The following is a 25933-nucleotide window of genomic DNA, read 5'->3' on the forward strand; positions in this document are numbered from 1 at the left end:
AGCTTAAATTTTGGGTGAAAATGGAAGATATGGGAGAGAATGAGAGAGAGGAAGTGGGGCGACACAACTAGAAGAAGAAGATGAAATGAATTTCCTTTTTTTTTCTTTTAATTTGTATTTATCCCCTTCTTAACTTATCCAAAATAATTAATTAAATAATAATTTTTTTTATTATGTCATGCTTACTTATGCATGATGTCATAATTCACTTTAATTTCAATTTCTCCTTTTTTTTTTTCCTTTTCTTTCACACACCTCTTCACTTTTAATCAATCTTTCATAATTTTAATTTCCTACATTTTAGTGGACATTTAGGCCAAGAGTCACCTCTAAGGGTGAATTGACCATATTGCCCCTTATCGGTCTGAACAAATTTTCCAATAGCACTAGGTTACTTCCTAAACTCTGATTTAATTATTTGAGCTGGTTCTTTATTCTTTTCTATGGTTTTCAAAATACTATTAGTTTTGCAATTATCCGTAGGCTTAGGGTGTCATAGGGTCCCACACGAAATTAGGGTAGCAACTGAGCCTACAGTCACTTCCCGGTACGATCACCCATCGCCAGGGCCTTCAGCTCATTTAACCTTTTATGCTTTGTTTTTCTTATTTCTATTTCACCTTCATGTGACTTCTATTAATTTTTATTTACGGCTTTTCTGGGTGGCTTAGGTATGGTTCTAGACATCCCGTATCTGACATGCACACTAGTTACCAGAATAGTAGAATGTATGGAACTGTCCAATGTAAGGGTGTTATAATAGTACACGGGTCATGCAATGTTACACAGGGTACCCCATGTAATTTTTCTGTAGCTTGAATTTTTTTGTTTTCTTTTGTCCAAAAGGTTGCACAGGGTCCAGGAGATTACATGGGGTAGGTAAAATGGCTCGTGTAATTCTTCTGGCCTTCCATTCTTCACTTTTTGACCTCCGGATCTCTTCCAAACTTGTCCTTGGCTCAAGTGCCGCATAAAAATACCTGATAAAATATAAAAATCAAAGAATTGGTTGGATTAACAATTTTTCTAAAATATTACTAAAAACACATAAAAATAAATATAAAAGGAGACTAAATGCTAACAAAATGCAATGAATATTAACCGTAAATATCTATATAATTTGACTTCATCACTTTTCAGGTGATTTTAGTGGCAAATATCGATTTCAAGATGCCCTTTATCTTTTCATCTTTTAAGTGTCTTCAATTCTGCATGGTCTTGTATGAAAACAATTTTCAAAATTAGTGGATAGAATCTGGACACATTTGATAAATAATTGCTTTGAAATTCAATTTTGTTCTTTCAGTAGTCCTTTTTTCTTTACTATTTTTTTTTCTAATTTGTTATATGATGTCTTAGGAACATTCACATAAAATTTCATCAATTTTCATGCTTTTTTACTAATTTTTTGTATAATTTTCTTCATTACTGCCACTATAAAGAGAAAAGGTAAAGTTTGTATGATTTAATTGTTTTATTTATTTTTTCACCTTATTTAATCTAATAAACTTGTTCAATTGTTTTATGGTGTTCTTGGGATGTCTTCACATGACCTTAAAAGAGAAGAGGTGGTAGCTAGGGTTGAATTCCAAGGCTAATCGAATGGTGATTTAGCCTTGGATTAATTTTCCTTTTCTTTTCTTACCATAGTTGTTCTTATTTATTTCATTAATTATGTTTATTTTATTTGGATAGTTTTAAATATGGTAAGTAAATCAAAATGGCAAGTATATCAACTATAGTAAGTGGGACTCCTCCTTCAAAAAAGGCAAGTTCTCACCAAAAAAAGTCAAGAAGAGCCTTGAACCAATATAAGAATCCAAGGAGCATCAAAACACCAAAAGGAAGATATCAAGGCCTCTTGTATGGGGTTTTAGGCTAAATAAGCCTTGTAAAAGGACTTAATTTATTTTTATAAAAGGGTTGTAATCTTTTCTCCTCCCCCACTTTCTTTGGATGTTTATTCCATCATTATCTAACCAATGCATGCAAAGAAGTGATGCATATTAGAGACATGGTGTGCATGTTTAGAGGCTATTGTTATTCTTGATTGTTTTCATAATATGCAAACTAAACTCGACACATGTAATGAATATAAAAACAAGTTAATTAGGGCAACAAGGTAACTATGATAACAACTCCTAATATAGCAATAAGGCTTGACTTAGGCTATGAAATGAGCACGATACAATTATTGTATACTTGATTGAATAACGTGTGTGTGTAACTTAGACTTTCATATTATATGATCAAGAACCTTAATAAGGAAAAACAAGATATGCTATAAGAAATACAAGCGATGACTAACCCTTACCTTAGGTAAGTCCAGGGGGAGAGAGTGTGACACCCCTTACCCGACTACAGTGTAGCCGAGCAAGTTATGCCACTCAGTGTGCCGGAGCACTCTATTTTATCTGATTTCATTACAGTCCTTGATTTATTTATTCAAAAACTTTATTGAAGATTTAGGCTATTTTTACTTTTATCAAAATCTAACTAAATTGGAAATTTCAAAAATTTTAACGATAATCCGACAAAGTGTCGGCTGTAATTTGGACTAACAGTTCTTCTGAACCTACCAAAGACAATTTCAATATTCACAAGTATAATCTCATTATAACTCAAATTCAATTCACATACTAAAATACTTACTTTGAATAGCTTCCATAATTCATAGGTTAATTACATGAGTTTATTTTGTACAAGATATACAAATAATTTACAATGTGCTAGGAATGAACAATATACATAACATGTATAAAATGAGCCCTATCTACATGCATTGCTGAGGAGGTGACAATCTTGAACTCTTCTGACACTTCTGCAGATCTGACTCCAAAAATCTCGATCGATAGTCTCTGGTTTTACCTTGAAGACTGCATGAGGAAGCAATTCCATCGCGCTTAAGCATTTCGCTTAGTGGTGCAATAATATAACCAGAAATAATATATACAAGTAAAGAAAGAAATAAATGATAATTCAGATACTCAAGAATCAATTTAATTTGGTATGGTATTTCTAGTATCAACGATCTTATATACTAGTTTGTTCCTCTTTGGAAGTGCTTAGTTTATAACTTTTCAGTAATACTAGCATGTATATAATTTATTCTATCTGTATTGTATTTCAAGTCTGCATTTGCTCGCAATTTAGATTTTTTTTATGTTTCTTTTGCTAATCTCTTTTTATAATTAATTCAATACTTAATTTAATTTTACTGGATTTTAATTATACTTAACTTAAATTAGCTGTTTGTATTGAATAATACTTTATTTGACTACCCAAGTAACCTATACTAGACGCATCGATGGATAACGGTCGTTGGCATCGACACCGCTGGTGCCTCAAAGTCATACCATGGGATGCGAACGTCAACCATGTATGCGACAAGATGGCTAAAAAGCCATGATATCACATAATCGGGCATAAAAGCCATGCATACGGGCATAAAAGCCATGAATACGGGCATAAAGCCATGAATACAGCATAAAGCCTTCGCAAGATCGCTAAAACAATACCCTATTGGCATGCCAAACTATCCAAACCAATCTTGTTAGGTATACTAGGGCATTTGATACTTTAAAATATTAATATATTGTGCTTTATGACTTCATTATTTCATGATAAATTTCAATCATAATTCATACATTCATTTGATCATTTATATGATCACAATTCACATCAATTATCCTTTTATACCATTGTACTCAAAATACTTCTCCTCTTTACAATAATGAGAACTAATGTGTCATTCATACATTAATATGGTTTATTTATCCATTCATTATCTTATTCATATTGATCCAAATTCTAAACAATGGTTCGCATGTACCATTGTATTCAAAACATTTTTCCTTTCTCATTTATACATTCAAGAGTCTACTTATGTAATTACAAATTTTATATTTCAAGTTGAGTTACTAATATTTTATGAATTCCATTTGTGATGGGCATATATGCCCTAACTATCTATTCACATCAATTAGGTGACTTATTTTTCATGTTTCAAGTAATCCATGAATATTTCATGGATTTCAAATTTATGGCCTAAATTTCTTTTTTAACAATTTTGACTAGGATGCATAGTCCATATTTGTCATACAATTCTAAGCATTTAAGCTTAGAATTGGTTCTAGGTCTTCATCTTAATTCACTAATCATTTTGATTACTATTCACTATACTAGTCAACCAAAATGTTGACCTTTTTATACTTAATGGATATATTAATTCTAATTACACCAAGATCCCACATTTTGCATTTAAAACTTGTTGGAATCAATTACCAAATCTATTTCCAAGCTTATTTCAAGTTTTCATGTCACTATTCACTTCATTAGTCAACTAAAATGTTGACTTTTGAAAAAACAATAGGTACATTGGTTTTAATACTCCCAACATACCACATTTTGTATTCAAAACTTGTTAGTTTTGGTCACTTTCTCAAAGCTTAGGTCATTTTGGCAAAATTGCCAATTTTTGATTTTGGTGTCACTATTCACCTCATTGGTCAATAAAAATGTTGACTTTTGGATAGAAAATAGGTGTATTGGTTTTAACACCCCAAACATACCACATTTTGTATTTAAAACTTGTTGGAAGTGATTACCATTACCATTTCTAGGCTTAAACCAAGGGAAACAAAATTTTCGGTTTTTGAAGCTTAACTTTACTATTCCATTAAGCACTGTTATAGTGGGAATTTGAAGAAATGGTAAACATGAAAGTTGTTCCTTATTTTGTCTAGTTGAATTTCTTTTTTCGAATCACTCCATTTGGAGGTTTGTAGCTCAAGTTATGGCCAAAATAAGTTTACTGTTCACGGGTACTGTTCCTGCTGAAATTTTGGGTTTTGGCAGATTTTGGTCCAACTTTTGTCAGTAATTTGACCAAGTTAAGTTCATAATTTAGTCTAACTTTCTTCATATGAAATGTTCTACCATGCCTTAGGTTTCCATCGGTTCAAGAATCGCCTAAATCCGAGTTTTCTAGAGAGAGTTATAGCCATCCAAACATTACTGTTCAAATGTAAATCTGCAGAGTTGCAGGTTTGATAACTCAACTTTGTTCAATACTTTGATTGGGTTAATGGCATAATTTGGGGTAGGTTTCTTCATGAAAGTTGTTTTTCTATATCCTATCTTGTTGCTTTAAAAATTTCAGGTCAATTTGACCACTCTACAGTGAGTTATGGCCAAATGAACAGTTACTGTTCATTTGGTCATTTCTGCAGGGGCTGTTTGCAGGGTATCCGGATTGGGGCCAAGTTTTGGTCCTCTTGATTTGGTCTTTTGGGCATGGTTTCTTCAGCAAAAATGTGCCATTATAAGCCTAGTTTCATGTCCAATTGGCCAAACATCAATTGGACCTACACAGCCAAAGTTATGGCAGTGCAAGTGGACTGAATTTTCAGTCCCTCTGCTGCTGTCCTAGGGCAGCCTATAACTTCACTTTGCAATCCTATTTTTCAGTCCACAATGTGGTCAACTTACCTAAAATGGTCACTAATTGACCATTAAAATGTGCTCTAACAATTTCATAAGCCAAATCAATTTTTCACTTCTCAAAACCCTAATGTCCAATTCAATTTGCCCATAAACCTCAATTAGCACACTAGTTCAACATCCATGCATATTCATACCTTAAACATCATTTCTATCCACTCTAAATTCATTAAAACAATCAAACTCATCCTTCCTTAGGGCTGCCAAAAATTCAAGGGATGCATACACTTAACTTTTATTCATTTAATTTACAATTTCTCACTTATTTCAAGCTTCTAACATGGAATCAAAGAAGTATATATATAAGTAGGCACTAACCTCACTTTAACCTCTTGTAGGGCAGATTTCTCCAAGTTAAATCTTCATTTTCTTGTACTCTCTTGGCTGCCAAACACTTCCTCTAGGTCCAAGGATTCATTTTAGTGTTGGGGTCTTGAGGAAATATGGTGAGGAAGCATGAGAAATGAAGCTTTTGTTTGAAATTAATGGAGGGAGAAGAGGGAGAGATTCACGTTTTGGCTGAAGAAGAAGAAGGAAACAACAGAATTTTGAGTCCATTTGTCTCTTTTAATTGTTTAAAAAAAGACTTATTGAATGGTGATTGGTGGAGGGTATGTAAATGACATCATGTGATGTCATTATCCCTAATTTCCTTCATTTTTCTTTTCTTTTCTTTTCTACCACATTTCAATTTAATTTTTAGCAATATTTCTTCATATTTTATGTCATATTAATTATTTACTTAACTGGACAAGTCGGCCAAAAATACCTCTGAAGGCGAAATGACCAAAATGCCCTCCGTTTGGCTTAACGGGTCAAAATTGTCTGTACCGATTGAAAAATTTTTCTAAATATTTTCTTGGCATTCTAATGCCATAGGAACCTCAATGACCCTTCTCTGGAGTCCCAAAAATTATTTTATGAATTTTTGCTCGGGTCTAGGGCTCCTCGTTGTGAGAACCGCAACTTCACTCTGGTTACCCATCGCTTGGGCATCGGCTCTTTTGACTTAACTGTATTTTATTTCTAAAATTTTTACTAAATTTTTCTCATTAATATTTGAGTTAATTTTGGTTTCTCACTTAAGTTTAAATATTTTTCCGGACGTTCTAGCTTTCCGGACTGACACCGGTCACCGGAACAGTAGAATGTACGGAGTTGCTACCGGGAGGATGTTACAACTCTTCCCCTCTTATTTAAATTTCGTCCTCGAAATTTACCCAGGGTAAATAGCCGAGGAGCTACTACCTCTTTATTTCTTCATCTTTCCGTGTTATCCTACTTCACTTTCTCCTTAGTCTCAATCCTATCCTCAAACAGTTATGTACTCATCCTTTTTCATCTTAAATACAGTCTCCTTCTCATCTCCATTCGCTATCTCAATGTCTCTGCACTCTCTTATTCCATACCTTATGTGACACCTCTTACCCGTGTACAGTATACCCGAGTAAGTAATGCCACACGGTGTACTGGCACACTTTAATATACCTTACTTAATTTGTGTCATGCTTTTGAAGTTAATTTATGAAATATGATTTATTTTAACCATTTATCAAAAGCATTATTCATTTGAGGTTCCGAAGATTTTAAGGAAAATCCGGCGGAGTACCGGCTAAAAATGGAGAAAACAGTTCTTCGGAACCTGTTAAAAACACTTCCAATATACAATTTCATTCATTCTCAACTCCAATATCATCAGTAAAACTCAATATCAATATCTCAATAATTCGTCAATTTCAGGTCTCAACAACCTTTTCATTTCTCAAAACATCCCTTTCTCAGGGTTCTCATATATAAACAACCATTAAATACTCAAATTAATACCATACATGACCATAAATCTTTATTATTTACATGAACCTCAAAATACATTACATAAATCCCAAATACATATGAGAAAATAAAAAGTTAATTACAAAATGACAAAATGACATCTAGTGTCCTACCAATGCCTCGCAGTGACGAGGTGACACGGACATCGAAGCTGCGGATGGACTCACCCACCTGTGGTCTACTTGGGCTCGCGATCGGGATCTCCAGTACCTACGCTTGGCAAAAGCAGCGCGCTAAGCAATAATGCTTAGTGGTGCAATAATATAATAAAAGAAAATAGCAAGAAAACGAATATATAGTGAATGTGTATAATTCATTTGTCTAGTATGGTTATGTATACATTAATTCAGTAACTTGTTCACTTTCATTCATTTGGTTGCCCAAGTAACCTACACTAGACGCATCGGATGGATAACGGGTAACCGCCTTTGGGTACCTAGTCCCTCGGGTTGTCACACCATTGGTCACATATGCATCTCCCGGTGTGCAACAGAACAGCTAACAAGCTGTAAATAGTATCAGGCTCAAGGCCAAGTCTCAATGCAAAGTCAGAATGGCTAAAAGCCATGAAATCACAGAATGGCATTTTTGCCATGTGCAGTACTGCTAACTGAACCCTATTGGCATGCCAAACTATCCAAACCAATCTTGTTAGGTATACTAGGACATTTGAAACTTTTAAATTTTTCAATTTGTGAATTTCAACTTTTTTGGTGTCACTATTCATCATTAGTCAACAAAAATGTTGACTTTTAGAATAAAAATGTGTACATTGACTTTGGCACTCCCAACATACCACATTTGGTGTTTAAAACTTGTTGGCATTAAGTGTTAATACCATTTCAAAATGTAAACTCACACTAGTAGAATTTTCAGTTTTGGTGAGTCAACTTCACTATTCCATTGGACACTGTTACTGTTGGAATTTGAAGAAATGTAAAACATAAAAGTTGTTCCTTATTTTGTCTAGTTGAATTTCCTTTTTTGAATCACTCCATTTGGAGTTTTGTAGCTCCAGATATGGCCCAAAAACCCAAGCTGTCCGGATATGCATTCTGCAGAAAATTACCATATCTATAGTGCATGAATAGTGACTAGAACCACTTGTTTGGATGGGTTCTGGCCATAATTTGAGTTAGGTTCCTTCATGAAAGTTGTTTGTCTATGTCTTAACTTGTTGCTGTAAAAATTTCAGGCCAATTGACCAAATCTACAGTGAGTTATGGCCAAATGAAGAGTTACTGTTCATTTGGTCAATTCTGCAGAGGCAGTTTCAGGGTTCCGGATTGGGGCCAAGTTTTGGTCCTCTTACTTTGGTCCTTTGGGCATGGTTTCTTCAGCAAAAATGTGCCATTATAAGCCTAGTTTCATGTCCAATTGGCCAAACACCAATTGGACTAACACAGCCCAAGTTATGGCAGTGCAAAGGGACTGAATTTTCAGTCCCTATGCTGCTGTCCATAGGCAGATTTCACCTTCACTTTACCATTCAATTTTTCAGTTCTAATTAGGGTCAACCTACCTAAAATGGTCACTAATTGACCATTAAAAAGTTCTCTAACCATTTCCTAAGCTAAGTCATAATTTCACCTTTGCAAACCCTAATGTCCAAACCAATTACTCATAAACCTTGATTAACATGCTTAGTTCAATCTCCATGCATATTAATACCCTAACCATGATTTCCAACCACTCTAAGTTTATTAAACAATCAAACTCAATCTCCCATAGGGCTGCCAAAATTCAAGTGTTCATATCCATAGGTTTTTTGTTCATTTAAACTACAAATCTTACTAAGTTCAAGTCCAAAATCATGGAAATAAAGAGTCCAATAGGTATAAGTGCACTAACCTTGTTTGGGCAGAATTTCCAAAGCCCTAAACTCCAATTTCTTTCTCCTTCTTGGCTGCCAAGAGACTATGCAAGGTACTAAAACAAATTTTAGTGAAGCTAGGTTATGATTTTATGGTGGAAACAAAGGAGAAATTAAGCTTTTGGATGGCACATCAATGGAGGAAGGTGGGTTAGGGATTTCGGCTGGTTTGGGATAAGGAAGAAGGCAGCTGCATTTTGTTTCTTTTGGTCTTCCTTTAGTCTTTTAATAGTTTAGTCAAATGGAAGATTAATGGTGATTGGTTGAAAATTATAAATGGCATCACATTGATGTCATAAATTGCATTTTTTTTATTTTTCTTCTCTTTTCTCCACTACTCATTTCAAATTTCATTTCTAGTAATGTTTATTCATATTTTATGTTATATTAATTATTTACTCAACTGGACAAGTCGGCCAAAAATCACCTCGGAAGGCGAAATGACCAAAATGCCCTCCGTTTGGCTTAACGGGTCAAAATCGTCTGTACCGATTGAAAAATTTTTCTAGGTATTTTCTTGGCATTCTAATGCCATGGGAACCTCAATTACCCTTCTCTGGGGTCCCAAAAATTATTTTATAATTTTTCCCCCGGGGTCTAGGGCTCCTCGTTGCGAGAACCGCAACTTCCCTCCGGTTACCCATCGCTAGGGCACCGGCTCATTTAACTCGGTTGTATTTTATTTCTAAAATTTTTACTAAATTTTTCTTATTAATATTTGAGTTAATTATGGTTCTTGACTTTAGTTTAAATATTTTTCCGGACATTCTAGCTGTCTGGACCGACACCGGTCACCGAAACAGTAGGATGTACGGAGTGGTTATCGGGAGGGTGTTACACCTTAACCTAAAATAAACAGGAAATACAGATCTGCAATAGTGTCACCTCAACTCTTATGAATGCAATGCATGATATGCAATCTATCTAGGTCCAGAAACGCCTAAACCGCGCTCTGATACCACTAAATGTGACATCCCTTACCCGACTACAGTTTAGCCGAGCAAGTTATGCCACTCAGTATGCCGGAGCACTCTATTTTATCTGATTTCATTACAGTCCTTGATTTATTTATTCAAAAACTTTATTGAAGATTTAGGCTATTTTTACTTTTATCAAAATCTAACTAAATTGGAAATTTCAAAAATTTTAACGATAATCCGACAAAGTGTCGGCTGTAATTTGGACTAACAGTTCTTCTGAACCTACCAAAGACAATTTCAATATTCACAAGTATAATCTCATTATAACTCAAATTCAATTCACATACTAAAATACTTACTTTGAATAGCTTCCATAATTCATAGGTTAATTACATGAGTTTATTTTGTACAAGATATACAAATAATTTACAATGTGCTAGGAATGAACAATATACATAACATGTATAAAATGAGCCCTATCTACATGCATTGCTGAGGAGGTGACAATCTTGAACTCTTCTGACACTTCTACAGATCTGGACTCCAAAAATCTCAGTCGACAGTCTACTGGTTTTACCTTCAGTACCTGCGCGAGGAAGCAATTCCATCGCGCTAAGCATTTCTGCTTAGTGGTGCAATAATATAACCATAAATAATATATACAAGTAAAGAAAGAAATAAATGATAATTCAGATACTCAAGAATCAATTTAATTTGGTATGGTATTTCTAGTATCAACGATCTTATATACTAGTTTGTTCCTCTTTGGAAGTGCTTAGTTTATAACTTTTCAAAAACACTAGCGGTATATAATTTATTCTATCCGTATTGTATTTCAAGTCATGCATTTGCTCGCAATTTATATTTTTGTTATGTTTCTTTTGCTAATCTCTTTTGCTTATTCATTCAATACTTAATTTAATTGTCTTGGATTTTCATTATACTTAACTTAACTTAGCTGAATTGAATAATACTTTAATTGATCGCCAAGTAACCTATACTAGACGACTGGACTGGATAACGGGTCGTTGGCACTGGACACCGAGGTGCCTCGGGCCGTCATACCATGGGACGCAGAACGTCAACCATGTATGCAGTCAGTATGGCTAAAAAGCCATGATATCACATAATCGGGCATAAAAGCCATGCATACGGGCATAAAAGCCATGAATACGGGCATAAAGCCATGAATACAGGCATAAAGCCTTTCGCAGTACTGCTAAAACAATACCCTATTGGCATGCCAAACTATCCAAACCAATCTTGTTAGGTATACTAGGGCATTTGATACTTTAAAATATTAATATATTGTGCTTTATGACTTCATTATTTCATGATAAATTTCAATCATAATTCATACATTCATTTGATCATTTATATGATCACAATTCACATCAATTATCCTTTTATACCATTGTACTCAAAATACTTCTCCTCTTTACAATAATGAGAACTAATGTCTCATTCATACATTAATATGGTTTATTTATCCATTCATTATGTTATTCATATTGATCCCAATTCTAAACAATGGTTCACATGTACCATTGTATTCAAAACATTTTTCCTTTCTCATTTTTACATTCAAGAGTCTACTTATGTAATTACAAATTTTATATTTCAAGTTGAGTTACTAATATTTTATGAATTCCATTTGTGATGGGCATATATGCCCTAACTATCTATTCACATCAATTAGGTGACTTATTTTTCATGTTTCAAGTAATCCATGAATATTTCATGGATTTCAAATTTATGGCCTAAATTTCTTTTTAACAATTTTGACTAGGATGCATAGTCCATATTTGTCATACAATTCTAAGCATTTAAGCTTAGAATTGGTTCTAGGTCTTCATCTTAATTCACTAATCATTTTGATTACTATTCACCATACTAGTCAACCAAAATGTTGACCTTTTTATACTTAATGGATATATTAATTCTAATTACACCAAGATCCCACATTTTGCATTTAAAACTTGTTGGAATCAATTACCAAATCTATTTCCAAGCTTATTTCAAGTTTTCATGTCACTATTCACTTCATTAGTCAACTAAAATGTTGGCTTTTGCATAAACAATAGGTACATTGGTTTTAATACTCTCAACATACCACATTTTGTATTCAAAACTTGTTAGTTTTGGTCACTTTCTCAAAGCTTAGGTCATTTTGGCAAAATTGCCAATTTTTGGTTTTGGTGTCACTATTCACCTCATTGGTCAACAAAAATGTTGACTTTTGGATAGAAAATAGGTGTATTGGTTTTAACACCCCAAACATACCACATTTTGTATTTAAAACTTGTTGGAAGTGATTACCATTACCATTTCTAGGCTTAAACCAAGGGAAACAAAATTTTCGGTTTTTGAAGCTTAACTTTACTATTCCATTAAGCACTGTTACAGTGGGAATTTGAAGAAATGGTAAACATGAAAGTTGTTCCTTATTTTGTCTAGTTGAATTTCTTTTTTCGAATCACTCCATTTGGAGGTTTGTAGCTCAAGTTATGGCCAAAATAAGTTTACTGTTCATGGGTACTGTTCCTGCTGAAATTTTGGGTTTTGGCAAATTTTGGTCCAAATTTTGTCAGTAATTTGACCAAGTTAAGTTCATAATTTAGTCTAACTTTCTTCACATGAAATGTTCTACCATGCCTTAGGTTTCCATCGGTTCAAGAATCGCCTAAATCCGAGTTTTCTAGAGAGAGTTATAGCCATCCAAACATTACTGTTCAAATGTAAATCTGCAGAGTTGCAGGTTTGATAACTCAACTTTGTTCAATACTTTGATTGGGTTAATGGCATAATTTGGGGTAGGTTTCTTCATGAAAGTTGTTTTTCTATATCCTATCTTGTTGCTTTAAAAATTTCAGGTCAATTTGACCACTCTCTGATGAGTTATGGCCAAATGCCATTCATTTGGTCATTTCTGCAGGCCGCTTGGTGTGGTATCCGGATTGGGGCCAAGTTTTGGTCCTCTTGATTTGGTCTTTTGGGCATGGTTTCTTCAGCAAAAATGTGCCATTATAAGCCTAGTTTCATGTCCAATTGGCCAAACATCAATTGGACCTACACAGCCAAAGTTATGGCAGTGCAAGTGGACTGAATTTTCAGTCCCTCTGCTTGCCCTAGGGCAGCCTATAACTTCACTTTGCAATCCTATTTTTCAGTCCACAATGTGGTCAACTTACCTAAAATGGTCACTAATTGACCATTAAAATGTGCTCTAACAATTTCATAAGCCAAATCAATTTTTCACTTCTCAAAACCCTAATGTCCAATTCAATTTGCCCATAAACCTCAATTAGCACACTAGTTCAACATCCATGCATATTCATACCTTAAACATCATTTCTATCCACTCTAAATTCATTAAAACAATCAAACTCATCCTTCCTTAGGGCTGCCAAAAATTCAAGGGATGCATACACTTAACTTTTATTCATTTAATTTACAATTTCTCACTTATTTCAAGCTTCTAACATGGAATCAAAGAAGTATATATATAAGTAGGCACTAACCTCACTTTAACCTCTTGTAGGGCAGATTTCTCCAAGTTAAATCTTCATTTTCTTGTACTCTCTTGGCTGCCAAACACTTCCTCTAGGTCCAAGGATTCATTTTAGTGTTGGGGTCTTGAGGAAATATGGTGAGGAAGCATGAGAAATGAAGCTTTTGTTTGAAAATCAATGGAGGGAGAAGAGGGAGAGATTCACGTTTTGGCTGAAGAAGAAGAAGGAAACAGCAGAATTTTGAGTCCATTTGTCTCTTTTAATTGTTTAAAAAAAGACTTATTGAATGGTGATTGGTGGAGGGTATGTAAATGACATCATGTGATGTCATTATCCCTAATTTCCTTCATTTTTCTTTTCTTTTCTTTTCTACCACATTTCAATTTAATTTTTAGCAATATTTCTTCATATTTTATGTCATATTAATTATTTACTTAACTGGACAAGTCGGCCAAAAATCACCTCTGAAGGCGAAATGACCAAAATGCCCTCCGTTTGGCTTAACGGGTCAAAATTGTCTGTACCGATTGAAAAATTTTTCTAAATATTTTCTTGGCATTCTAATGCCATAGGAACCTCAATGACCCTTCTCTGGAGTCCCAAAAATTATTTTATGAATTTTTCCTCGGGTCTAGGGCTCCTCGTTGCGAGAACCGCAACTTCACTCTGGTTACCCATCGCTTGGGCACCGGCTCTTTTGACTTAATTGTATTTTATTTCTAAAATTTTTATTAAATTTTTCTCATTAATATTTGAGTTAATTTTGGTTTCTCACTTAAGTTTAAATATTTTTCCGGACGTTCTAGCTGTCCGGACCGACACCGGTCACTGGAACAGTAGAATGTACGGAGTTGCTACCGGGAGGATGTTACAGAGAGTGTCTAAAATCTTCCCTCTTCCATACCCACTATCTCAAAACTAAGTTTTTGGGCTCATGATGAAAGAAGGGTAATGAACCTATGTGAGCGACAGAGTCGTTACCCACATCCCTTCTAATTTTGTCCTGTTCTCATCTGAGTTGCAACTCCAGTCATTTCTCCATCTTTTATGCATATATAAGCTCCATAATTGTGTTATGGAAAGATGAAGCTAAACCAGTTTAAGGAGAAAAAAAAAAATACCTACTACCCATAGCTATTAAGATATACAACATATTTCTAGAAAATTAACATTATCATATGGAAAAAAGTTACTCTAAACAGTATATGATAGTAAGTCTCATTCCCATAAAAAAATATTCTAACATGCTCTAGCTCCACCACAAAATATAATGAATTGAAAGAACATGGATGATTTAATAAATATGCATGATGTCTATAAATGGCTATTTATTATGTTTTATTTTTCAAATCCATTATGCTTATAATGATAAATTGTTTTTCAAATCCTTTTTCGTTATGTGCATATTATAGATTATATTTAACAATAAACACTTTCATAAAAAGATATAGAGTTTGAAAATCAAATAATTAGAATAAAAGAGATACACCATTAACCAAATAACTTTTCAATGATTATATAAAAAATACAAAATATTGTATAGGAAAATTAAACAATAAAGATTTGCAATTGCTTAGAAGCATAAAAAATTTAATTTACTAAAAAAAAAGAATAAAATGTAAATAATAAATTAAGAAATTATTTGACATATTATTATTATTATTATTATTATTATTATTATTATTATTATTATTATTATTTCTTGAATATTACTGTAATATTTAAGATTTTATTTTTTAAGTATATTTATTATTATAATTATTATAGACAAATTATTTCTAATAATATATAATTTTTTTTAAATGTAATTATACTGTAAAAATATTATATTATTATATTTTTATGAAGGAATATTTAGAGAAAAATAATTGATAATTGTTTTAGAAATAAAAATTAAATTAAATTTTAATAGGAATATAATTATTGAAAATTTTAATAAAAATTTTAATTGTATTTAATATAATTAAATAATAATTTTATGATTAATAAAATTTTATAATATGATTTTGAAATATAAAATTGTATAAAAATAAATATTAAATTATATATTAAAATTAAAAATAAATAAGTCTCACAATATACAAGCAAGATGGCTAGTTAATAATAATTGAGATGAATTTACATAAATAGCCAATAGATCAGCAACAAGGGTTTTCTTTCTACCAAAAAATTGAACAAAACAAAAGCAGATCCAATTGAAAAGAGGAGGGCTTTGTGGCATACAGACTCAAAGGAGCTTTAATGGAAACATGAATTTAGTTGCTTGCTTTTGCGATTTCTCCATGCTACTTTCCGTAGTAGAAATTAAGATAGAGATGTGTGTGGCTGGACAAGGTTGAGCATAATTTGTTCAAATTTAAAAAAATTAGTCCAATTGATTTAATTTATAAATTAAGTTTCATTTTTAATTGATTTTAGCATGATTCAGTTTTATTTTCAAAATGTTTAAATTATCGAATTTAGTTTAAATTTTAAAAGATTAATAAAATTAAATTAAATTGAATAATTTATTTTCTAATTTATTATTATTAAATTTTAAATTAAAAATAAAAATAAAAAATATAATTAAAATTGAGTCTAAAATATAAAAAACAAGCTTAAGATGAAATTTAAATCAAACCTAATTTAATTTAACTTGATCAATTGAAATTTTAATCTATTTAATTTGATTTAATTTTTTTAATTCAGTTTATTTCAATTAATTTATTAAAAATTTTAATTTATTTGATATTTTAATTTTTTAAATAATCGAACCGGTGGTCTCCCAAATTCTACTTGGATTCGGTTGAAACATTAGCTGGGCCAAAGCAACCTAAAACTTGGAGTTCAGGTGGAATTGGCCTCATCGGAAAATTTGAGATTGGACCGTTTTCTTGGCCCAGTCCAATATTAACAAAATCAGAGTATCCTTTTCTTTCCCATGTAACTAGCCGTCCGAATCCGATGAACCTCCACCATGCCCACCGCAAATAAAACGCCTTTCCGACGGCCCTGATTTGACTCCTGCAGAAGCCACAGTGTACGCGTGAGTTTTCTCCGCAATAAAAACAGAGAATCACTTTCACGTACCTTATTCCCGTTCCTCCTTTGCACAGAATCTCTAGAAACCATTTGTTTCTCTTCTTCCCTTCTTCTAAGAGCTAATTACTGGGATTCGATCGCTGCTTCGCTTTGTTGTATCTTTGCTCGTGCGGTTATCAATCTCAAGAACCCAAATCAGTCCAGAATTTCTCTGGAGAACTCTCGTAGCTATGCCCACAAACGATGGCTTCTCTGGTACATTACTAAGTTATATTTGTATACTATTTGCTGTGTATATTTTTATGTGTTTTTAGTATGAGATTCTCTTCTGTACTTGATTATTTAGGTGTTTATTTATCATGCATTTGTTGTAGAACTTTTTTTAAGAAAAAAAAAATTTTGATGGATGTTTAGATGCATAAAGTACGAATTCTTCTCAGAGTACCCATTTGAAGTGTAAATTATTCAGTGTGCAGTCTTTTCTTTAAGAATTTTGTTGGATTTTAATTGAAATTTTAGTAACTTGTAAAACTCACATGATTTTATGAAAAATAACCATGTGAAGAATGCTTTTTTGTTTCATTTATTTTTTTTTTTAAAAAAACCTACTATGTATGGTTGAATATTGATATGGGTTCATTAGTTCATCTATATGAGCTAAATTTTAGGGGAGATATTGATATTTCATTGTTATGATTATGATGTTAAAGGATTGCTTATATCTGGAGAGATGAATGGTTTTGATGGATGCCAATTTGTGAATGTAGAGGGTACTATTGTTGCTTCAAATTGTAATGTTGCTATAACAAGTGAAGGACTTAATCCCTTGATTTTCAATACATTGGGGAGGTAACTTACAAGTATCTAGGTTATTGTGCGGATTAGTAGTTGCCATTGCCTTGTTGATGAACTCAATAAGTATTTGTAACAATTTTGATCTTTGTTTTTTTCCCACTTTTAAGGACTTAATTAATCCCTTGATTTTCCTGTGTGGCGTATATCAGGTGTATCCAATTGCTATGTGTTTAAGAGCCGTTTACAAGAGTATGCACAAAAAAAGGGACTGCCAACCCCTGTGTATGAGACAATCAAGGAAGGCCCTTCACACGAGCCTTCCTTCAGGTCAACAGTGATTGTCAAAGATGTTAGATATGATTCTTTGCCTGGTTTTTTCAATAGGAAGGCTGCAGAGCAGTCAGCTGCAGAGGTTGCTCTATTGGAGTTGGCTAAATCTGATGAAGTCAATGAATGCATTTCCCAGCCTGTTGTAAGTTCATCCTGTCCTTGACTAAACCAGTGTTAAAAGCTAGGTTATTGGGAGTTTTGTGGTTTTAATACCCTTCCATTCCATAATACTATTTAGTTATGGTATGATATTATACAAAAGGTCATTGCTATAATTGCTCCCTGCCTTTCTCTTTTCTTTTTGGGGCCTTGTGCTATATAAGATTATTGGAATTTTAGATTTCCAGTTGTAAATAGTTTTTATTCTTGCAGTTGGTTAATTTCTTGTTCAAGAGGATATGGTTGGATTTCTTGGAAGCAATAAATAAGCAGAGTGCAAAATACTATGTGTAACTTCTATTTTTACTAGCATAATTTCCAACATTTATCTCCAGTTCCTTATACTTCATTTAACTTTTTGGAGTGTACATTGCCCTAGGGAGCGATAAAGCTAAAGTTTGTAGTCTTCCATAATGGTTTCTCACAATTAAATTAGCTCTTTTTCAGTGCTTGGTTCAATATTTATATCCAGCAATATGCTGATTTATTGAAATTTGCAGCTCCCAGAAAATTACTATGAACAACATGACATAGGAGAATGCTCAGTATAGTAGAAACTATATATGCTGGCTGTTCTAGCTGCTCTTTTTTTGGAAAAGAGAGAGAATAGGGTTGGCTGCTTTTCTTTAATTTAAAGGTCTTCAGTGCTATGCTTCACATGTATGCAGCAGTAGGGCCATACCTGGTTTAGTTTTGTTTGGTCTGCACCTATTATTTTTTCACCCAAGCCATGCTTGTCTGGTTGCATAACGTCATGACCACAGTGGACTAAAGATAAACTCAGAACCACTGTAATTGGGCATATTGGATGCAGTTTGGTTTTATTTGGCTTTTTGAAATTGATTAAAATCCTACATTTTCTATGAAAGACTGAACTAAAAATCAGAATCTCAATGAGTCACTAACAACAACAATAACAAACACATATGAACCAAAAAAAAAAAAAAATTTGTATTTGAATTCAACTATATACAGAGGTTAAAAGATGAGATGTAGGAAAAATAAAATCTCATAGAGAGATACAAAACAAATCTTACTGAAGATTGTTTTTAATGAATAGAAAAAATGCTGTAACATTGACAAATAATGCTGATGAAAATGTCATTTTTCATCTTTAGTGGTTGGTAATGGATGTCTGTGACAAAAAAACACACATTGAATTAGAATTTGGGTTGTACAATTTAGAGATAAAAGTTGAAAAAATTATAGAGATGACATGAGAGTGAATTAAAGTGTGCTGGAATGGAAGATATGCTTATGAAAATGTGATGGGAAGTTTATCAAAGAGATTATATGGCGGAGAGAGAAAATTGGTTTTAGGATTAAATTATTTTGATGTCGTTTGGATGGTAAAGTGGTGCTTATGTTTTTTTATAATCCAAATATGAATTGCCCGCATTCATAGAGTTTCAAAGTTTGTTGAATGGTAAATGACGCTTTAGCGTTTCATTCTAACCATAATTTTTTCCTGCTATTTTGTTGTTGTTCCTTCATTGCTGACCTTTACTTCTATTTTTCCAGCATGAAACAGGACTTTGCAAAAACTTGCTTCAGGAATATGCACAGAAGATGAATTATGCGATTCCAGTGTACCAGTGTCAAAAGAATGAGACACCTGGTCGAACTACACATTTTAAATGTACTGTTGAGATTGGGGGGATCCAGTACATTGGAGCTTCAGCAAAGACAAAAAAAGAAGCAGAGATCAAAGCTGCTAGGACTGCTTTGTTAGCTATACAGTCAAGTGCTTCTGACTCATCTCATAAATCAATTGGCAACCATCAGTTAACAGTAATTCCATTCAGAAAGAGGGGAGCAGAAACGGCAAGCGTCCTAGAGGAGGTTGCAAATGTTCCCAAGGCGAAGAAGAGTCGATTCAAGAAGAAAATGTTGAAAAAGAAATTCTCTGGCGACAAAGTAGATCATAATCAAGGTGAAAGTGTAGGTAATTTGGATGTTACCATGGATGGCCAATCAGGATCAGGTTCGGGATCAGGGTCTGAGTCAGATAAGACTGATGCATCTGGAGTCCAAGGGACAGCTCATTGTCTGTTACCAACAATTGATGTGAGGAATTTGGAAGATGGGAGATTAGTTTCTGACTCAAGTGGGGGGAGTGCAGCTGATGATGTGGCAGGTGCATTGACTTGCCATATCTCTGGTGATTTTGAAAGTGGATTGTCAGCAACTGTGGATTTTACTGAAAGTAACCATGGGATGTCCACCGGAATATCTGCAGCCTCTAATGGTGATGCAACTAAGGTGTCTGGACTTACCCTTGCTTAGTAGGGCCAGCTTATATCCATTGGCATAGAGAATCAGAGGCAGGTGCATGCCGAATATAGGACTTAATAGGCTAGATGGGGGGTTTAATTGCTTGGTGTTGTTTTATAATTGGGAAAGTAGCGCACTAGAGGGGTAGAAACAATTGACATTATATTTATATAATATATGGACATTCTGAGAATTTGACGTCCGCTGGTTGATTAGGACGTCTTAGAATTTTTGTTTAGGGGTTAGTGTCTATTACAGTATGAGGTGCTGTTTCCAATGTTCTAGTGGTGTTGGTTTGCATTTTTATGGGTCTCCCCTATACGGGAGAAAGTATTTACTATGAGAATGTTTGCATTGAACTAATGAGATTGGCTTCTTTGCAAGCGCTGTTGCAATTTAATTTTGCCGAAATTATTAATATTTTCTCTTCTCTCAATGCATTTTGTGTACAGCCCAGACACCATCATTGATCAAATGGTTCCTTTGAAAAGGAAATTGTGAGAACATGTTCCACTTGGGTGAATGAACATTTTGTTTTTACAATCGATTGAGTGAATGAACATTTTGACCATGGTTTAGTTTTTATTTTAATTTTTTTTATTCACCGAGTTTAAATGTTGGTTGAAATTTAAATTTTGCTGCAATTTAAATTTACCAAGTAAAAATTTTTTACCTTTTTTTTTTTATTATTTTTCCAAATAAAAGAGTAAAAGTAGTTTGAATTTAGTGTGTGATTTGGCTTGGCTTGCCTTGTGAGACATGCTTGGAAGTTAACTTGAGAATGGCATCTCCGGAATAATTTCACCGACTATGTTGATGGTTGCCAACCTATAAGGGTTGAAGTCATCGGAGCTCTATCATTCTTCCTCCTTGCAAAATGCTGATACTCTGAAAAGGGTGCTGTGCTTAGATGGTTGAAGTGCTTTCTGTTCTGCGTATGCTTGGTTTGCTTAGTGCTCGGATGATGTTTCAATAGTAAGAACCCTCTTCCCTTTTCAGATGTTAAAGCCGGCGGTAATGCTTGTACGCTACTACTTCCGTCCTTAGCCCTAGGATTGTGTCGTGTTGGACTTTTGAGCCCTTATTTATGTTTAGTCTAGGGCTTATGGCTTGTTCTGATATCTTAATCTTAATGGCTATGTATTTAATTTTTGTAATTGATTTTTATTAGAATTCTGTAACGTTGACCTCAAAACTCACTTTTTTTTTTCTTTTTCGAATGTATAATTTAGCGCATTTGATAGCTATTGCATAATCTAGTCATTTGCTTCGACGCTAAGCATAGTATAAAGTTTTTCGGAATAATAGGACATATTTTGGTAAATCATATTAGAGTATCTGGAAGAATACTCGATTTGCAAAAAATTAAATTCAAAATTTATGGTTCTTTTTTTTTTTTTTTTAAATTATGATCTAGTTATTTATTTTTCATAAAAAATATAATAAAACAAATTCACCAATTAATAATAAAAAATTAATAAATAAACAAATAATTATAAAATATATTTTAAAATTTATTTTACTTTTAATAATTTTTAAAGTATTATTTTTATATAATAATAATAAATAAATATTTTCTTATAAAAAATATTATTTTTATTTAAAAAATGGTTAGAAATAAAAATTTATTATAAAAAATAAGTTAAAATTATTTATTAAATTTTAAAAAATAAAAAATTAATTTTATAATTTTTTATTAATAATTTATTTTTCAATTTCTTTCTAAAACTTTTTAATAAAATTATTCCAATTTTCCATTTCTTTCTCGGTGGCTTTGGAGAAATTATATTATTCTCGAAAGATACTCAAAGACCAAGTGTTGGCTCATCGGCTGAGAAAATGCACGGACGTCCTCGCAAAGCCCCAGTACCAGAAGACGAAGCAGCTTCGGCGGCCAAAGCAGAGAAGCTACGCGCTCTCCAGTCTCAAGTCCTTTCTAATCACCGCCATAAAATGTATTTCTTTTCCTTTTATTCATTTTCTCTCGATCCAAACATCATTTACTTTTTTTTTCTAATTAAAATAATTTTTTTCTAGTTATACTGAGGAAGCTCTAGAGCTTAGCACAAGGCTTGTCGAGATCAATCCGGAATGTTACACTGCTTGGAATTATAGAAAGCTTGCCTTTGAACACAATCTGACTCGGTCCGACTCCAATCCTAACTCAGTCAAGTCAATTCTCGAGGAAGAGCTTCGAGTGGTGCGTTTCTCTCTACTTCCTGTTTTCAAGTACTAAGATTTTTTTAATTTTTTTTTTATTATTGTAATAATTTGATCTGCCAATTTTTTGATTGAATAAAATAGCTTTGAAGTTTTAGATTTTAGTTAATTTAAAATCTGGAAGCAGAAACCCTTCAATTTTTCTTGTTGGTTCAATGAATTCGACGCATGTTGTAGGTAGAGATTGCGCTGAGGCAAAATTTTAAATCATATTCGGCTTGGCATCATCGCAAGTGGGTGCTAAGTAAACGGCATTCTTCAATAGAGAAGGAGTTGTGGCTTTTGGAAAAGTTCCAAAGTGCTGATCCTCGAAATTTTCATGCGTGGAGTTATCGGAGGTGAGCATCTTTTTTTCTTTGGGTTTCAATCATTGATTTAAGATAGTTGTCTTCCTTGTGCATAACTGGGTATTCAATCTCTTATTTTCAATCATTGTTAATGTCTAGATTTATAGCAGCATTGATGGACAGATCAGATGTGGATGAATTAGAGTACACCCAGAATCTAATTGATAAGAATATCAGTAATTATTCTGCTTGGCACAATCGAAGGTGTGGTTATTATTTTGTTGTGACATGCAATTATTCTGATGTTGCTTCAGTTTTTGATACTAGAGTTGATTACTGATGCCTTATGTAAGCAAAATAATTTATGCTTTATGTTTCCTACTTTGCTGATATTGTTATAAACTTTTGCAGTGTTCTTCTGTCTAATTTGATGAAGAAAAATGTAGAAGGTTTTACTGAAAAAGATGAGGTTTTAACCAAGGAGTATGAATTAGTACGTGAAGCTCTTTTTACAGATGAAGATGATCAAAGTGGTTGGTTTTATCATCTTTGGCTTCTTGACCAAACTGTTAAAGCTAAGTCTCCTCTGCTGGTTTCTTCATGGCCTGCTCATGGCTCTGATCTCATTCTTTTTCAAGACAGATGCCTGGATGCTTCTTCTTCTCCATTCAATATATTCCAATTTGATTCAGGAACATTTCCACTGATTCTTTACTTTAGTCAGGCTGTTGAAGGTGTAAACTCATCTACGGTCAACGTTGAATATGGATCTAACTTGAATCAGGGTCTTGTTTGGAAACCTCTTTCAACATATAAGTCTAGGGCTGCCCAAGCTTGGATTACACAGTTGAGTTTTCCCAATGCAGATCTCCATTCTTTAGAAGCTTATCCTGTGGAGATTACTGTTGGACATTGTCAAGGAATCATTTCTTCTAGTGGTTTTCATTATAGCCAGTCTTCGCATTTTGTATTTACTGTGCGTGTACAACCTGTCAAAAAAGAACTTAAAGAAGGGTCAGGCGTAGAGAAGATTTCATGGACAGATGAAAACTTTTATCTTTGTGAGCCTCATTTTGTGGAATCAAATCTAGTTGCTTGGTTTCACCAGCTATGTTTAAAAAATGAACACGAGCCAGTGGCTAATGCCTGGCAAGTAAAAATTATAGAGGAAGAGATGAAACACTTCTGTATGTTGTCAGACTGGTAATCCTGTGTTATCTGATAAGTAACTTGCTAAATTTGTGAAACCTATATTTTTAAGCGTGCATTTATTTATGTTGTATTTTGCAGTAAAATTGGAAAACTTACACTGGCAAGACTGTTGACTGCTTATGACGCATTAATGTCTTCTGGCAAATTGGTCCATTCTCAAGAAATTCTTGGACTGTATATTGACCTAATGAAGTTGGATCCACCGCATTATCAGTACTACAAAAATGAACATAGCGTGGTTTTATTGCAACAGGTGATTTCTACTTTTTGAGACTTATTCATCTTTAAATATATAAGTAAAGCTTTTCAGGACTTCAGGTTATGGAATGAATGTTGTGTTTTCAAATATCCTGAATTTTGGAATGCTAGAGAGTTGTTACATTTTTAGGTTGCTGTGTCTACTAGCTAGAATAGCTGACTGTTTGGTTGGCACATGATGAGCTTCTTACTTCAAATTTTTTAGTTTGAATCAAAGAGATTTGCTGATGATGAACTGATTTTAGTTTCAATTAACTGGAATCTAGTGTTTTTCACTACACTAAAATTTATATAAGATGAACAGATTCTCACTTTTACTATGGTTGTGCAGGTTATGTCTAGTAGGGAATCTCTGCTAAGCCGCTGCTTCCATTATAGGGATTTGACTTCATCAAGCCGTGGCTATCCTATGTGTTTACGACTTAATAAATTATCATTATCTCGAATAGGATCTTTTGCTAAATTATTGTGGGTCCAAATGCTAGACCTGAGTCATAATGAACTTCAATCAATTGAAGGTAAACTTCTTTCACAATTGAGACTCTTTAATTGTTCCTTCTGTCTTGACTGCTTGTATGGATGTTATGAATTCAAACCCTTCATTGTGATTCTTAATATCTTCTTCAAAAATATTATGTTTTCATTTAATATATTGGATTTTAGCAGCACAGGTTTCCAGTAAGAGAATTCCTTTCTCCGAACAATTGTAATGAACCCAATTGAACTCTCTCTCTCTAGTCTTTTACATAGGGAAAGGATAAAACTCTTCACTTTATAATACAATTGTTATAATACCTACTAAGTTTCCTTGTGTTCTTGATTGCGGGCCAGGATTGGAGGCTCTGCAGCTACTGATTCATTTGAGTTTGAGTGAGAATAAACTCTCTAGTTTTACTGCATTGGAGCCATTGAGACAGCTGAAGTCATTGAAATCGCTGGATATTTCATACAATGAGATAGGTGCACGCTCTATTGACACTACAAGATATCTGTGTTCATCTCCTTTGTCTAATTCGATTGGAAATGAATGGGAGCAAGATAGAATTTTGGTTGATGGGGTCAGCATGACAAATTATTGGGAAGCCTTTTTTGTGTTGAAAGGCTTGAACTTGACACAATTGGATGTGGTGGGGAATGCCATTGCTGATGAAAATTTTACCTTATTTCTGGTTAGGGTTCTGCCTACACTTAAGTGGCTGGATGGTGTACAATTGAATTTATTTTGATACTTATTTTCTTCATTTTCTGGTCTTTTCAGCTCTTAATAAGGTGTACCATATTTCTAATGTAGTTTTAATGACTTGGTTTCAAGTATTACACTTGGATTGGTATTGTTGTCGATATTGTTGAAAAAAACGTTTATTGGGTATTACAAGAATTTAACTTGATCTAAAATTGTATTTTATTGAAAAGCGTTTTTTAGTCTCTCAATTTCAACTTCAAACGAGCTCTTGGAGCAGCTTGTATATGACTATATACGTAGGATCCAAGTGTTTATCGCACCTAAATATTATAATAATGATAATTACTATTATTATTATTATTATTATTATTATTATTTGAAAATTAAATTTAAGAATGATAGATATCTATATGTAATAAACTTATATAGATATATACTGAAACCAAAGAACAAATAACATGCCTAAGCTCTAGTTAACAAAACCCTAGACCCTATAGTCTGGATTTCTCTTCTTCATGGTGCTGCACATCATCTAACCATCTCTCTCAAGTAAG

The 25933-nt window shown here is 33.3% G+C and overlaps 2 protein-coding genes across 4 annotated transcripts; both read left to right on the forward strand.

The window, feature by feature from the left end:
- The first annotated feature begins 16550 nt into the window (after positions 1-16550).
- On the forward strand, positions 16551-20602 carry LOC110634737 (double-stranded RNA-binding protein 1). The gene is made up of 3 exons (XM_021783871.2): positions 16551-16916; positions 17666-17928; positions 19467-20602. Exons 1-3 carry the CDS (start codon positions 16892-16894, stop codon positions 20229-20231), a joined length of 1053 nt encoding a protein of 350 aa, XP_021639563.1. The 5' UTR covers positions 16551-16891; the 3' UTR covers positions 20232-20602.
- Positions 20603-21967: 1365 nt separating this feature from the next.
- On the forward strand, positions 21968-25537 carry LOC110634730 (geranylgeranyl transferase type-2 subunit alpha 1). 3 transcript variants are annotated; one of them, XM_021783863.2, is made up of 8 exons: positions 21968-22174; positions 22257-22419; positions 22617-22777; positions 22886-22990; positions 23138-23572; positions 24017-24191; positions 24528-24714; positions 25028-25537. In XM_021783863.2, exons 1-8 carry the CDS (start codon positions 22059-22061, stop codon positions 25420-25422), a joined length of 1737 nt encoding a protein of 578 aa, XP_021639555.1. In that variant the 5' UTR covers positions 21968-22058; the 3' UTR covers positions 25423-25537. The 3 variants fall into 3 exon arrangements, with proteins under 3 accessions (XP_021639555.1, XP_057991486.1, XP_021639552.1); XM_058135503.1 differs by lacking the exon at positions 25028-25537 and adding an exon at positions 24863-25021 and having other exon boundaries at positions 23138-23929; XM_021783860.2 differs by having other exon boundaries at positions 21969-22174; positions 23138-23929.
- Positions 25538-25933: the final 396 nt, after the last annotated feature.

This window comes from Hevea brasiliensis, chromosome 2, assembly GCF_030052815.1.
Source record: "Hevea brasiliensis isolate MT/VB/25A 57/8 chromosome 2, ASM3005281v1, whole genome shotgun sequence".
Taxonomy (NCBI): Eukaryota; Viridiplantae; Streptophyta; class Magnoliopsida; order Malpighiales; family Euphorbiaceae; genus Hevea; species Hevea brasiliensis.

Excerpts from the sequence above, each read along its gene's own strand:
- LOC110634737 (XM_021783871.2), top strand. The coding sequence starts at position 16,892 with ATGCCCACAAACGATGGCTTCTCTG. Across the intron at positions 16,917-17,665 it reads CACAAACGATGGCTTCTCTG|GTGTATCCAATTGCTATGTG; the intron begins GTACATTACTAA and ends GGCGTATATCAG. Across the intron at positions 17,929-19,466 it reads AATGCATTTCCCAGCCTGTT|CATGAAACAGGACTTTGCAA; the intron begins GTAAGTTCATCC and ends CTATTTTTCCAG.
- LOC110634730 (XM_021783860.2), top strand. The coding sequence starts at position 22,059 with ATGCACGGACGTCCTCGCAAAGCCCCAGTACCAGAAGACGAAGCAGCT. Across the intron at positions 23,930-24,016 it reads TTCTGTATGTTGTCAGACTG|TAAAATTGGAAAACTTACAC; the intron begins GTAATCCTGTGT and ends TGTATTTTGCAG. Across the intron at positions 24,192-24,527 it reads GCGTGGTTTTATTGCAACAG|GTTATGTCTAGTAGGGAATC; the intron begins GTGATTTCTACT and ends ATGGTTGTGCAG.